The sequence below is a fragment of the Oryctolagus cuniculus genome, chromosome 1, assembly GCF_051225735.1.
Source record: "Oryctolagus cuniculus isolate XC-2025 breed Fujian yellow rabbit chromosome 1, ASM5122573v1, whole genome shotgun sequence".
In the NCBI taxonomy this organism is placed as follows: Eukaryota; Metazoa; Chordata; class Mammalia; order Lagomorpha; family Leporidae; genus Oryctolagus; species Oryctolagus cuniculus.
The window spans coordinates 7459011-7471929 of NC_142867.1; the positions used below are offsets into that span (position 1 = coordinate 7459011).

General features: G+C 56.1%; 1 protein-coding gene across 5 annotated transcripts in view; it reads left to right on the forward strand.

Annotated features, from left to right (window-relative positions):
• The first annotated feature begins 4104 nt into the window (after positions 1-4104).
• The window catches only part of PLAAT3 (phospholipase A and acyltransferase 3), a 31593-nt gene continuing 22778 nt past the window's right edge, over positions 4105-12919 (forward strand). For 3 of the 5 annotated variants that reach the window (XR_016229125.1, XM_008274337.5, XM_002720986.6), the window contains exons 1-2: positions 4105-4222; positions 4611-4687. Coding sequence is in view for 4 of the 5 variants with exons in the window: in XM_008274337.5 (XP_008272559.1) it covers positions 4673-4687 (15 nt within the window). In the remaining variant the exon portion in view is untranslated. Of the gene's footprint in view, positions 4223-4313; positions 4469-4610; positions 4688-12919 lie in introns of those variants that run through there. The other 2 variants (XM_070069286.2, XM_070069290.1) reach the window with 2 other exon arrangements.

Sequence of the window (12919 nt, forward strand, 5' to 3'; positions counted from 1 at the left end):
TCCAGGTAAGCCTTCTGTTTGGTCTGGCTTGAGTCATGCTCCTTCCAAGGTCAACCCTGTAGCCCCGGGGCTTGGGCACCTTAACCAACCAGACCTAGGTCACAGGTGTTGAGCCAGGGTGATTGACAGCCCCACTAGAGCTGCACAGAGTTGCCAAATGAAAGACTGCTGGGCAGACCAAAACCATTGCCATCACCAGTTCCTCGGGTTAGCGGCAGAAAGACCTCTCATCTATTGGTTTGCTCCCTAAATACCTGTAACAGCCAGGGCTGGGTCGGGCTGAAGCTGGGAGCCAGGAACTCACGTAAGTAGCAGGAACCCAAGAACTTGAGCTATTGCTGCCTCCCAGGGTGCACTCTAGCAGGAAGCTGGAGTTCGCAGCACCGCTGGACTTCAAACCCAGTCACTCCGATATGGGATGAGGGTGTCCCAAGCAGCGTCTTAACCACTGCCCATACTGGCCATTTCACATTGGGGCTGAGAGCCTGGGACGTTTCCCAGGTTGCAGGTTCTGGAATGTTCCTTGAAGGGGCGGTATGATTGTCCTGCCCACTTATGCACCAGAAATGTCACACTGCAGATTGGTTCTGCCTTTCCAGTGGGATCTGAGGGATTTCAGAGAGGGGGCTTTGGAAGGAAGTTACACTTTACCCTTCTCACCCTTTCTCTGATACAAGGGCGCTTGCGCTTTTTTCTGGTCAGAGCAAACTGTCAAAGTTGGCATGCTCACAGATCCCGGCAGTGCGGGCTGCGCGGTGTGGACACCCCGTGTGCAGCCGGCTGGTGGAGCACTTTCCCCGTGAGCAGGGCTCCATCTCAGAACTGCTTGCTGTTAAGCAGCCCAGACGCAGTTCGCCTGCTCTTCCCTCCCCCTTCCTCCTCCTCCTCGTGTGTGTGTGTGTGTGTGTGTGTGTGTGTCCTGGTGCACAGCAATTTAGCCTTGCTCAGGCACTCCATCCTCGGAGAGTCCTGGGAGCATCCATTTTCCTCGGAAGGCAGAGACTGGAGATTGCAAACTTAAAACATCTTTGTCCCCCCCCCTGCACTCCCCACCACATCCCTGTCCCAACAAGAGCCGTGGGGGCTCCTTAGCTGCAGTCAGGTCGTAGTTGGAGCCCAGCGCGCTGCGCACCTGTCCACCCACCTAGAAGTGGGGGTGCCATCCAGGCTTTGGATGTGTCCTCCAAATTCTCTGTGTTGGCAAGTTAATCCCCAAAGTCCTAAATTAATGGCATCTGAGAGGCGGGGCCTGTGGCAGCTGACTGGGTCCTGAGTGCTCTATGATTAGATTACTCCATTGCTGGATCCACGGATGGACCGGTGTCTGGGGGAATGACCTGGTTATAGAAGTGACCTCTGTGGTACGGCAGGTTAAGCCGCCTCCTGTGATACTCAAATGAGTCTCACAGTTGCCTCATTTCTGATCCAGGTCCCTGATAATGCGCCTGGGAAAGCAGTGGAAGATGACCCAAGTGCTTGGGTCCCTGCCATCCTTACGGGAGACCTGGATGGCGTTCCAGGCTCCTGACTACATCCTGGCCTAGCCCCAGACATTGCAGTCATTTGGGGGAATGAACAGATGGACTATCTCCACCCCCTTCTCTTTCTCTGTAACTGTGCCTTTCAAATAAATAAATAAATCTTAGAAAAGAAAGCAGCGACCTCTGGCACGCCGGCCCTGCCTGGCCCCGTGGGGCCGTCCACAGTGTGATGATGCAGCACGCAGTTCCTCACGGGAGGCTGTGCAGATGCGGGCGCCAGCCTCCAGAACCGTGAGCCAGACCAGCCTCTCCTCTCTAGATCCCTGCGGGTCAGGCTCCTGTCAGAGCAGGGCTGAGGATGCTCTCGCTGGGGAGGGTGCCGGCGTCGTCTGGCAGTTTCTCCGGAAGTCCTGGGGCCTCTCCTTTGGCTCCTCTTTCTAAGAGGTGTATGAAAATATACAGCCTGCTCCTTTTGTTTCACTTTCTCTCTCTCTCACGGTGAGGGAGGTGACATCCGCTGGGGAGCAGAGGGGAGGAGAGGAGGACGTCAGTGTGGTTTGCTCAAGGCTGAGCCTTTCCATCCTGGGTCTGGGTGACCCTGCAGATTGTCCCGTGCTCGGTGTGCTCCACCGAGTGAGAACACAAAGCTCTGGTATTTATTTGTTCTGCCTCTGCCTCCTCTTCAGAGAATACCATGTGACAAGCACGTGTGCCTCTCCCCACGTTCACAACAGCCAACACAGCCAACATGTCCCAGATATTCAGCACTTTTAAAAGGGTTTTATTTATTTGAGGGGTAGAGTTACAGAGAGAGAAGTCTTCCATCGCTCCCCAAATAGGTGCAATGGCTGGAGCTGAAGCCAGGAGCCTCCTCTGGGTCTCCCACTTGGGTGCAGGGGCCTGAGCACTTAGGCCATCCCCACTGCCTTCCCAGGCTACCAGCAGAGAGCTGGATCGGAAGTGGTGCAGCCAGGACTTGAACCGGCACCCATACGGGATGCCAGCACAGCAGGCAGAAGCTTAGTCTATTATGCCTACTATGCACTTTTCAGCATCCTTTCATTTGTGGCTCTCCCTTGGGGGAACGCGTTCTTAGGCAGAACATAGTATCACCACCACCCCATTTTACAGATGATCAAATTGAGGCTCAGGGAGAGAACAACTAGCCAGTAGCAGGGCCAGGGTTTGGCACAAGCATCCCGACCCCGAGGCTCCGAGCCGGTATGGGAGCGGCAGGAGTGTGGAGGGGGAGGAGAGCTGTTGTACTGTGGAGTCAGGCCAGCGAGCAGCGTTCATCTACTCATTGCCGGAAGGTTTGGGGCTACCCGGTGGCTTCAGACCCAGTAGTTATAAGTACTTCCTGGGGCTGGTGTCATGGCCAGCAGGTTAAGCCACCACCTGTGTGACGTGGGCTTCCCAAATCAGCACCGGCGTGAGTCCTAGCTGTTCTACTGTGATCCAGCTCCCTGCTAATGAGCCTGGGAAAGCAGCAGAGGATGGCCCAAGTAATGGGGCCCCTGCACCCACAGTGAGAGAGCCAGATGGAAAAAATGGAAGAAAATAAATAAAAGTACTTCCTCAATGCTAGAATCCTCCTTTGCCTCTGAATGGTTTTATGTTTAATACAGTTTTGTAGGGGTGCTGTGGTCTGGGTATGAGTTTGGGTGTCCCCCAATGCTCACGTGGTAAACGTTTGGTTCTCCGAGTCTCACGTTAGTGGTACTGAGAAGGTAGAAGCTGGATCCGCCCGGATGTTTAGAGGGGGCCTTTGGGAGGTGACCACCCTTCCCAGCCCCCGCCCCTGCCCCCGCCCCATCACAGGCAACTCTGGCACAGTCATGCCACGTACCCCTCTGATGATCCACATTCCCACGTGAACGTGTGTTCACTCTCGTGGAAGTACACCCTGCCCTCCCCCCGGGGGGGCACCGTATGTAGGTCTCTGCTTTGAATTCTTAGCTGGGGGTGGGTGGGGGTGGGGCAGGCTCCAGGAATAAGAAGGGCACCCAGGCCTATCACCCTGAGAACTCAGCCCAGGTCTCCCCCGTGGGTGGCAGGGACCGGGTGACTTGAGCCATCATCTGCTGCCTCCCAGGGTGCGCTTGAACAGGAAGCTGGGATCCAAACCCAGGCGCTCCCAGATGGAATCAGACATGTGTGTAGGGGGTCTCAACCCTTACACCAAACGCCCGACCCCACCCACTTCTGTAACACAAATTGCCCTTGGCTTGGGAGCGCCAGCAGGTAATGAAAGACCCCAAGAAGCAGGAGTGACTTCTATACTCAACTGGACCAAGAATAGTAAGGAGAGAAGAAGCCATTAAATTCTGCGGGAGAGGCTTGAGAGACAAGAGTCGTTTTCACGGTTTCTCCTGGCCCAGCTCCGGGAGAACAGGGTGTGTTCAGGAGTATCTTCTTGCACCTGCTGTTTCTCAAGCCCCTGGGACAGCCAGCATGGCGGGCTGCTGTGTCCGGCTCCTTCCATTCGTCAGCCGGGCGCTCGCTCGCAGCAGGCGGGCAGAGCGCCCTGGGAATGCCCCTGCTGTGTGGCCTGGGCTCCGGGCCGGAGAGGGGAGGGGAGGGGCGCTGCGGGCAGGGCGGGGCGAGCCGCGGGCGGCCCGCTGTCCCCAGCGGCCTCCGGGGTAGGGGCCGGGCCAGCTCGCGCCGGCCGGGGCTCCGCGGCCACTCAGCCGGTGTCCGTCGCCGCGGTGGCCGCTCTGCCTCCCTCCGGAGTCCGGCAGGTGGGTGGGGCGGCTCCTTTCGGGGACACCAGGGAAAGGGGAGGCGCAGCAAGAGCCGCGCAAGGTGCCGGAGCGCTGCCGGGCGGGGCTGGGTAAACAAGCCGGGCGGGCGGCCTGCAAGCGGCGGCCGCGCTGGCGCGCACGGAGCCGGCGCCCTGCTCGCCCGCTCACCCGCCAGGGGTGGTCCGCCCGGGGCCAAGCGCAGGGCGGGCGCGGGGCCAGCGAGGAACCTGCGAGGAGAGGGAGGTGGTGGCTTCTGCGGGGCGCGGGGACGAACCTCGCGCGGGCTCCCCTCCTTGAGCCCCTGGTGTTGGGGTGGAGGGCGGGGGGACTCGGGTCGCTGCTCCCCGGTAGTGTCATCATGAGCCCCCGCTCCCCCGTGTCTCAGGTGTTTCTGCAGCGAGTGAAGCCAAGTCCACCCTGACCTGAGGGTCCACGTCGGGACGGAAGATGCGCGCACCCATCGTAAGTGCGGGTGCGGGTGGGGTGGGGGGCGTGTGTGGGTAGTGACCAGAAGTCCTGGAGCCCCGCAGAGAGCATCCTCGGGGCTGGGGGCACCGTCCACCCCTCCAGCACCTGCAGGACCTCAGGTGTCGGCTGTGGGTGGGAGGCCACGTGTTGGAACTGTTGCTGGGTCCTTGCAGGGGCGCAGGAGCAGGGGGCGAGGCCCCTCTGCTAAGGTCAAACCAGGACAGCAGACATTGTCAGAGGCTGGCTGTGCTGCCCCCGGGGCCTGGCTGCGGGTCTCCCCCCCCCCATCCCCACCCCGTGGTGTCAACTGACTCACCTCCTGACCACCCCAGCGGGCCCTCTTTCTGACCTGCTGTGCGGCTGGGAAATCCTGAAGAGGCTTGGCACAGGGCCGGGCTGGAGCGTGGCGGGACCCCAGCAGCAGAGCGATTTAGAGTACGGGTTTTGCATTTTGATCAAGCACAAGCGCAGGAGTGCTGGGAACAGCGTGGCGCGCCGGGCCATCCTGCAGAGCTTCCAGCAGTGTCTGGGGACAGTGGCATGGTTGACCTGCTCTGGTCTCGTTTACGTGGCAAAATTGTTCCCAGGAACAATCATGAAATGAAAGGTAGTGAATGTGCAGGAAAGAAAAAGTGGCAGGAACCCAGAGACTTGGGCCCTCATTGCTGCATCCCCGGGTGGGCTGCGGGGTCTGAGCTGCGGGGTCTGAGCTGACAGGTTAAATGCCTGTTCCGCAGGAGTGTGTTTTTGAGAAAAGGGAAGAAATGTATTCCTACCTATAGGTTGGTCGCAGTCATGAATCATTAGAATGCTACCATTTCTGTTTTGAACACTTGCAAAAAGTTGTCCGTGACTTTGTCAAGATGGATCTTTGCATATTCGTATTCAACAAGTAGAGTTAATTTGTCAGCCCACAGTTGGTTGAAGAATATTACTTATTAATTATAATTTTGAAAGCTGCGTTCACTTGAAGCAATAAAATGAAACAAAGCCTTAAGTGTTAGGATTGGTCTGGCAGAGATTTATGAAAATTCTGTTTCATAATAAATTCCAGACATTGCAACACTATCCACGTTTTTTTTTTTTAAATCAGTTCTAGCAGCTTTTAAATATTTCCACACTCACAACATTTTCACTAAGATGTCTGCACCAGAAAATTCACCCTAAGTTTTTATTTTACTTGGCAAAATTCCCCAAGTTTTTCTGCTTCTGCAAAAGTCCGGGGAGAATGGCTGAATGACTGAACAGCACGGACAGTTCGTTAATCCTGGGCTTTGGAGGAAGGCAGCTCTCGGGAACACGAGCCAGCCTCTTCGATGTTGCTCTGGTTCCTCCTGGCGCTGGGAGACCCAGCTGTTCTGTCTTCTGTTTAAACACAGGGAAATGTAGGACTGCAGGGCGTGGGCTGGTCAACTGTATAGCTGAGCTGGAACCATTCTGAGCTGGGGAACTGACTGGAAACAGACGTGAGTGAATGAGGCTGAGTGGAAGTGGCTGACTGGATGATGGGTGCTGTTCTCTTTAACTTCCGTGGAAGACACCATTTTTAAAATAAAAAGAAGTAGACAGGAGTGTTTAACGCTAAGTGGAGACACCCTGGGAACGCAGACTTCCTGTGTCAGCCTGCCTGGTTCCAGCTTCCTGCTAGTGCAGACCCTGGGAGGCAGCAGCACTGGCTGGGGTCCCGGCCATCCACGTGGGTTGAAAGCGGCCGGCAGGTGCATTAACCGCAGCCAGGCTTCCGGTGGGTTCTGTTGCTTTTGTGTTTCCCACAGACAGCTCGCCCCTATTTGTCTGCTCTGGGGAGTGAGGCTCCCCCTGGGGTTCTTTGGGCTCTGCCAACCTTAGCTGTCACTCAGGTGCCTCCTGGAGGGGAGGGGGAGCTGGTGTGGGAGAGGCTGCGTGGACACAGCTCTGGTCCAGCCGTCCAGCCCGTGGCGCCACCTGGCCTGGCCCCTCCCTGCTGCAGGATTCCAGTGTGCTGGAATGAGCGGGCCTGGAGTTTGCCTTCCCTCCTCCCGCGACCTCAGCCTTGACCCTGGGGTGTGCAGAGCACCTGCTGCAGAGAAACAAACTGAAACTGAAACTGAAACTGGAGCTGCAGCCCAGGGAGATGGGGCTGGGAGTCCAGGCTCCTTCCTGTGCCCACTGCTTTCCCGGCTTCTGAGCTTGCTGGGCCTCTGGGACATCTCTGGACCCTTCCCAAGTAGCAGTGGGGGGTGGGGGCGGTCACCTCTGAGAGGCCGCCGCGGGGGAGGGGCTGGAGCAGGAAGCAGCGCGACCCCTCCCGGCCAGCACTTCTGCTGGGTGCTGAGGTCAGGGCTCACTGGTCCTTGGGCTCAGCACAGCCACCACGGAGGTCCCAGAGCAGGGCTGTGTTGGGGGAGGCAGCAGGGCCGGAGGTGTTGAGGAGGAGGGTGGGCTGGGCTCTGCTTCTGCACACTCAGGACTGACGCCTGTTCTTCCTGGGTTTCTTCTTCTCCTAAAACCTTGGCTGGGAGAGCTCGGCTCCCTGCTGGGGAAGTCACACCCGGGATTTCCTCTCAGAGGTGAAAGGGCCGAGCTGTGGCATTTCACAGGCGGCACGAAAGCGCTTGCTGTTTCTCTCTGGTTCTGGAGGCCCAGAGAACAGCCTGTCTCCATCCGGGTTTTGAAACGCCCGTGATGTCTCCAGCTGGGCCAGAGCCCCGAGACACCTCTCCAAATCCGCACTGGCGGCAGCTGCCCCAGAAACAGGGGCTGTAAGCACTGGCACCTACCAAAGCTCCCTGTGCCGGGCCCTGCGTGCCGTGCCGAGGGCTTTTTAGGGACGCTATCACCTTGTTTGCTCCTCGGGATGAGTTGGGGCTGTGATGACAGCGGAGGGCACGAGGCCCGGAGAAGCTGGGTGACGTGCCTGGGGCTGTGCAGTTAGGACATCACGGTGCTGCTCCTGCAGCTCGCGTCCATCCTGACGTAAAGCGGGCAGTGGTGCTCCTTGTTTTACTTGCTGTATTTTTTATGCTCCTGGGGTAATTCATAAAAACAAACAAAATCCCCAAGCCCCGAAAGGACAGATGGGGTGTGAGTGGGTTTGGAATCATCCTGAGTGGCCTTGAATGAAAAGAAAATGCTTGTTTAAAAATTATTTTATGTATTTGAAAGGCAGAGTGGGGGTGGGGAGACAGAGAGAGATCTTCCCTTTGCTGGTTCACTTCCCAACAGGCAGGTCTGGACCCAGCTGGAGCTGGAGCCAAGGACTCCATCTGGGTCTCCACGTGGGTGCAGGGGCCCAAACACTTGAGCCTTCTTGCATTAGCAGGGGGCTGGATCGTCAGTGGAGCAGCTGGAACTGGAACCAGTGCTCGGATGTGGGATGCCAGTGCTGCAGGCAGTGGCTTAACCTGTTGTGAAGCCACAACCCCGGCTACTTTTTGTTGTTTGTTTCAACCCTCAAGGAGAAAATGGCCCCTCGCCGTCTACCTGCTCAGTTTTTTTTTTTTTTTTTTTTTTTTTTTTAAACAGGCAGACAGGCAGAGTGGAGAGAGAGAGAGAGAGAGAGAGAGAAAGGTCTTCCTTTGCTGTTGGTTCACCCTCCAATGGCCACCAATGGCCACCACGGCCGGCGCACCACGCCGATGGCAGGAGCCAGGTGCTTCTTCTGGTCTTCCAAGCACTTGGGCCATCCTCCACTGCACTCCCTGGCCACAGCAGAGAGCTGGCCTGGAAGAGGGGCAACCGGGACAGGATCCAGTGCCCCGACCGGGACTAGAACCCGGTGTGCCAGCGCCGCTAGGCGGAGGATTAGCCTATTGAGGCGCGGCACCGTCTACCTGTTCAGTCTTATCCTCTCTTCCCTTCACCCTGCTGCTCTGGGGCTCCCACTCTGGCTGCTCAGTAGAATCACCTGGGAACTTAAAAAAAATACCAGGTCTGGGCTCCGCCGCCCCAGGAGCGCCCTGAGGTTTCGGCTCCCTGCCTGCCTGTCTCTGTGCTCCCTGGAGGTTGACCCCTTCCCCGCCCGTCTCCCGCTTTGAGCGCAGAATGTGGGGTTTGGAGATCCCTGGGTCTCAGGTGGGACGCAGACTCCGGCACGGCCTCTTCCGTGTCGTCATCACTTCCTCTCCTCCCATTCTCTTGTCATCACTTCCTCTCCTCCCATTCTCTTGAACCCATTTCAGCCAGGCTTGTGTCTTGCAGGTCACCCGTGTTCCCCTTCCCCTGGCTGCTCCCCTGGGCGCCAGGCTCCTGCACAAGGCTGCTTCTCCATTCGGCTCCCTACGGGACAGTCTCGGGCCAGTGTGCCCGGGCGTGGGTGCCCAGCCCTCGCTCAGCTGCTCTGTGTGCAGCTGCCAGCCCTTCCCAGCCCCCTGGTTGTCCTGGCCCCAAACCTTGGGAGCATCTGACTGCTGTTTGCCGCACGCCCCCCTCATTCCGTCAGCACAGGGGTCGGCTGCCCCCTCCAAGTCCATCCAGAACCTGTTCCTTCTCATCAGCCCTGCTCCCAGCTGTCTGAGCCTCATCCCCGCTCTCCCCTCACCTCTTAACAGGTGTCTTACATCTCTTTGCGCCCTGCGTCCGATCTCTGAACAGCAGGCAGCAGGACCCTTCAAGCAGCCAGCTTAGATCAAGTCTCTCTCCCATGCTGCAGACCCGGCAGTGGCCCTGTCAATCAAAGCCAAAGGCTTCAGGTGCCGCTGCTGCTGCTCTTTGGGGAGTGAACCAGCGGATGGAAGATCTCCCTCTCCCCCTCCCCGTCCCCTCCCCTTCCCCCTCCCTCTCCCCCTCCCTCTCCCCCTCCCTTTCCCCCTCCCCCTCCCCTCCCCGTCCCCTCCCCTTCCCCCTCCCTCTCCCCCTCCCCTTCCCCCTCCCCCTCCCCCTCCCCTTCCCCCTCCGCCTCCCCTCCCCTTCCCCCTCCCTCTCCCCCTCCCCTCCCCCCTCCCCCTCCCCTCCCCCTCCCCCTTCTTCCCTCTCCCCTCCCCTTCCCTTCCCCCTCCCCTCCCCTTCCCTTCCCCCTCCCCTCCCCTTCCCCATCCCCTCCCCTCCCCTCCCCCTCCCCCTCCCTGTAACTCTGCCTTTGAAAATTCAAACTGTGTGTTTGAAAGCTTCATAAGACAATGTCAGGAAGCCCCATTTAGAAGCGCGTATTTCGGAAGAGGTGGAAAATACGGGCAAACAGAAGGAAGCGATTTGATCCCAAAGGCACTGCTGGCGCCAGCACCAAGGGGCGGCCATGGGGCGCGGCCCCGTGTCTTTCCCAGTCTTTCTACTTCGTTTGCTTTGTTTTCATTTTTAAAATATTATACAGAGAGGAGGGAGCAAGCGAGAGAAAGAGAGGGAGAGAGGGATCTCTCATCTGCTGGTTCACTACTCAGGTGTCCACAACAGCTGGGCCTGGACCAGGCTGAAGCCAGGAGCTGCTTCTGGGTCTCCCACGCGGGTGCAGGGGCCCGAGCACTTGGACCATCCTCCACTGCTTTCCCAGGAGCTGGATTGGAAGTGGAGCAGCCGGGACTTGAACTGGTGCCCATAAGCGATGCCACTGTTGCAGCCGGCGCCGGCGCCATGTGCTTTATTTTTTAACACGATATGCATTGCATGGATTGTGCACAGTAATTGAACACAGTAATCTTGGTCAGGTCTTAGTTTTTTTTTTTTTTTTCCTCTTCAAAATGAATACAGGCTTATTTAAAAAGATTTTAGGAAACTAGAACACAGTTACAAGTAGAATGAACACCCCACTGGGATTCAGTTTAATGGAATTCTAGTAACACATAATGCTCGCATTTTCCAATGAAAGGAGCTGCTAGTTTATCAACATGGGAGTCTTTTCCTTTTAATGATCACAATAATTCAATTGGTGCAGCATTCAAACAATAAAAAATAAAATCTGAATCCCAGCCACCCACAGTGTGTATCAGACAGCGGTTTTGTATATTTTCCTTAGGTCCTTAGAGGAGACTCCCAGAATTTTGTGGAAAGTAGAATTAAAAGACAGGTTTGTTTTGGTACCAATTTTTTTTTTTTTTTTTTTTTTTTTTTTTTTAAGAGAGAAAGATCTTCCTTTTTCCATTGGTTCACCCCCCAAGTGACTGCTACAGCCAGTGCACTGTGCTGATCTGAAGCCAGGAGCCAGGTGCTTCCTCCTGGTCTCCCATGCGGGTGCAGGGGCCCAAGTACTTGGGCCGTCCTCCACTGCCTTCCGGGGCCACAGCACAGAGCTGGACTGGAAGAGGAGCAACTGGGACAGAATCGGGCGCCCCAACCGGGACTAGAACCCTGGGGCGCCAGCGCCGCAGGCAGAGGATTAGCCCAGTGAGCCGCAGTGCCGACCCGGTACAAAATTTTTTTAAAAAGATTTATTTATTCATTTGAAAGTCAGAGTTCACACACACACACACACATACACACAGAGAAAGAGGTCTTCCATCCACTGGTTCACTCCCCAACTGGCCGTAATGGCCAGAGCTGCACTGATTCGAAGCCAGGAGCCAGGAGCTTCTTTGGGGTTTCCCACATGGGTACAGGGGCCCAAGAACCTGGGCCATTTTCCACTGCTTTCCCAGGCCACAGCAGAGAGCTGGATTGGAAGTGGAGCAGCCAGGACTCGAACCGGCGTCCATATGGGATGCTGGCACTATAGGCAGTGGCTTTACCTGCTGTGCCACAGCACCGGCCCCAGTACAAAATATTTTTAAAAATAGTGCATATGAGAAAACTTCTTACCAAAAACTGTACAGTTGAAATCCCTGCATGGTTTTTTCATAAAACACATTTTCTGTGAACTTTTTCCTTTTTATATTTTTCAAAAAATGTATTTATATGTTGATTTGGAAGGGGGAGAGAGAGAGAGAGAGACCCTACCTCCAATTCCCCAAATGGCTGTAATAGCTGGGGCTGGTTTAGACCAAAGGCTGGAGCCTGGAACTCTATCTTGATCTCCCACATAGGTGGCAGGGAGCCAAGTACTTGGGCCATCTTCTGCCACTTTCCCAGGGGCATTAGCAGGGAGCTGGATTGGAAGCAAAGTGGCCAGGACTGGAACTGGTGCCCATAGGTGTCGCAAGTGGTGGCTTAAGACACTGGGCTGCGATGCCAGCACCCATTCTGTGAACTTTTAAAGATGACTCATATTTTCAAAAAAAGCTTGCATCTGAGTAACTTATCTTCAGTTTTTTTAAAGATTGATTTTTATTTATTTGCAAGGCAGAGTTAGAGAGAGAGAGAGAGAGAGAGAGGAAGATGCAGGGAGAGGTCTTCCCTCCACTGGTTCACTCCCTAAATGGCCGCAATGGGTCACAGCTAGGCCAGGAGCCAGGAGCCTCCTCCGGGTCTCCCATGCAGGTGCAGGGCACAAGCAGTTGGGCCATCTTCTGCTGCTTTCCCAGGCAGGGAGCTGGATCAGAAGTGGAGCTGCTGGGACTTGAACCGGCACCCATAAGGGATGCTGGCACTGCAGGTGGAGGCTTTACCCGCTGCGCCACAGCACCGGCCCCGACTTCTACTTTCATTTTCCGTGAGCTTTCTGAAGTACCCTTATGCAATCCGTTTTACTTACATGTCTAAAAATGTATTTTCAGCACAAATGCAATGACAGTGTGTCTTGACTTGCTTTTCCTGTCACTTCCACGTCCGCTCTGTAAATTTGCCTTCTCCTAACTGCTGTGTCTGCGGCTGCGGGATTGTCTATTTCACTGGTCCTTACTGACGGCTGTGGGTTTTTTTTTTTTTTTTTCCAGTATGAATGTTGCAGGCCAGAAATAGCTCCTCCATGTGCTTGCTAAGGAAAATGGCTGCTGTACAGCTCTTTGTCACTCTGCTTTTGTGGGGGAGATAAAGACTTTTTGTTCTGGAATCCCGTGGGCGCACAGTCTCAGCTCTGCCACTGTCATTGCACGTGGTGCTGCGTGGGAGCAGCGGGGGGCCTGTGCTGGCTGGGCCGGGGTGGGGGCAGGGAGGCAGGCGGAGCCCCTTCCTGGAGGAGGCGGCTCTGGAAGGCCCCTCTGCTGACCCAAGCCTTGTTGCCAAACTCCTTCTGTGAAATGGGCTGCATGGCAAACACTGTAGGGTTGTTTTTTTTCCCCAATATTTATTTATTTATTTGAGACACAGAGTTAGAGAGAGAGAGAGAGAGAGAGAGAGAGAGAGATGTCTTCCATACACTGGTCCACTCCCCAGGTGGGCGCAACGGCTCAAGCTGGGCTGATCTGAAGCCAGGAGGCAGGAGGCAGGAGCCAGGAGCATCTT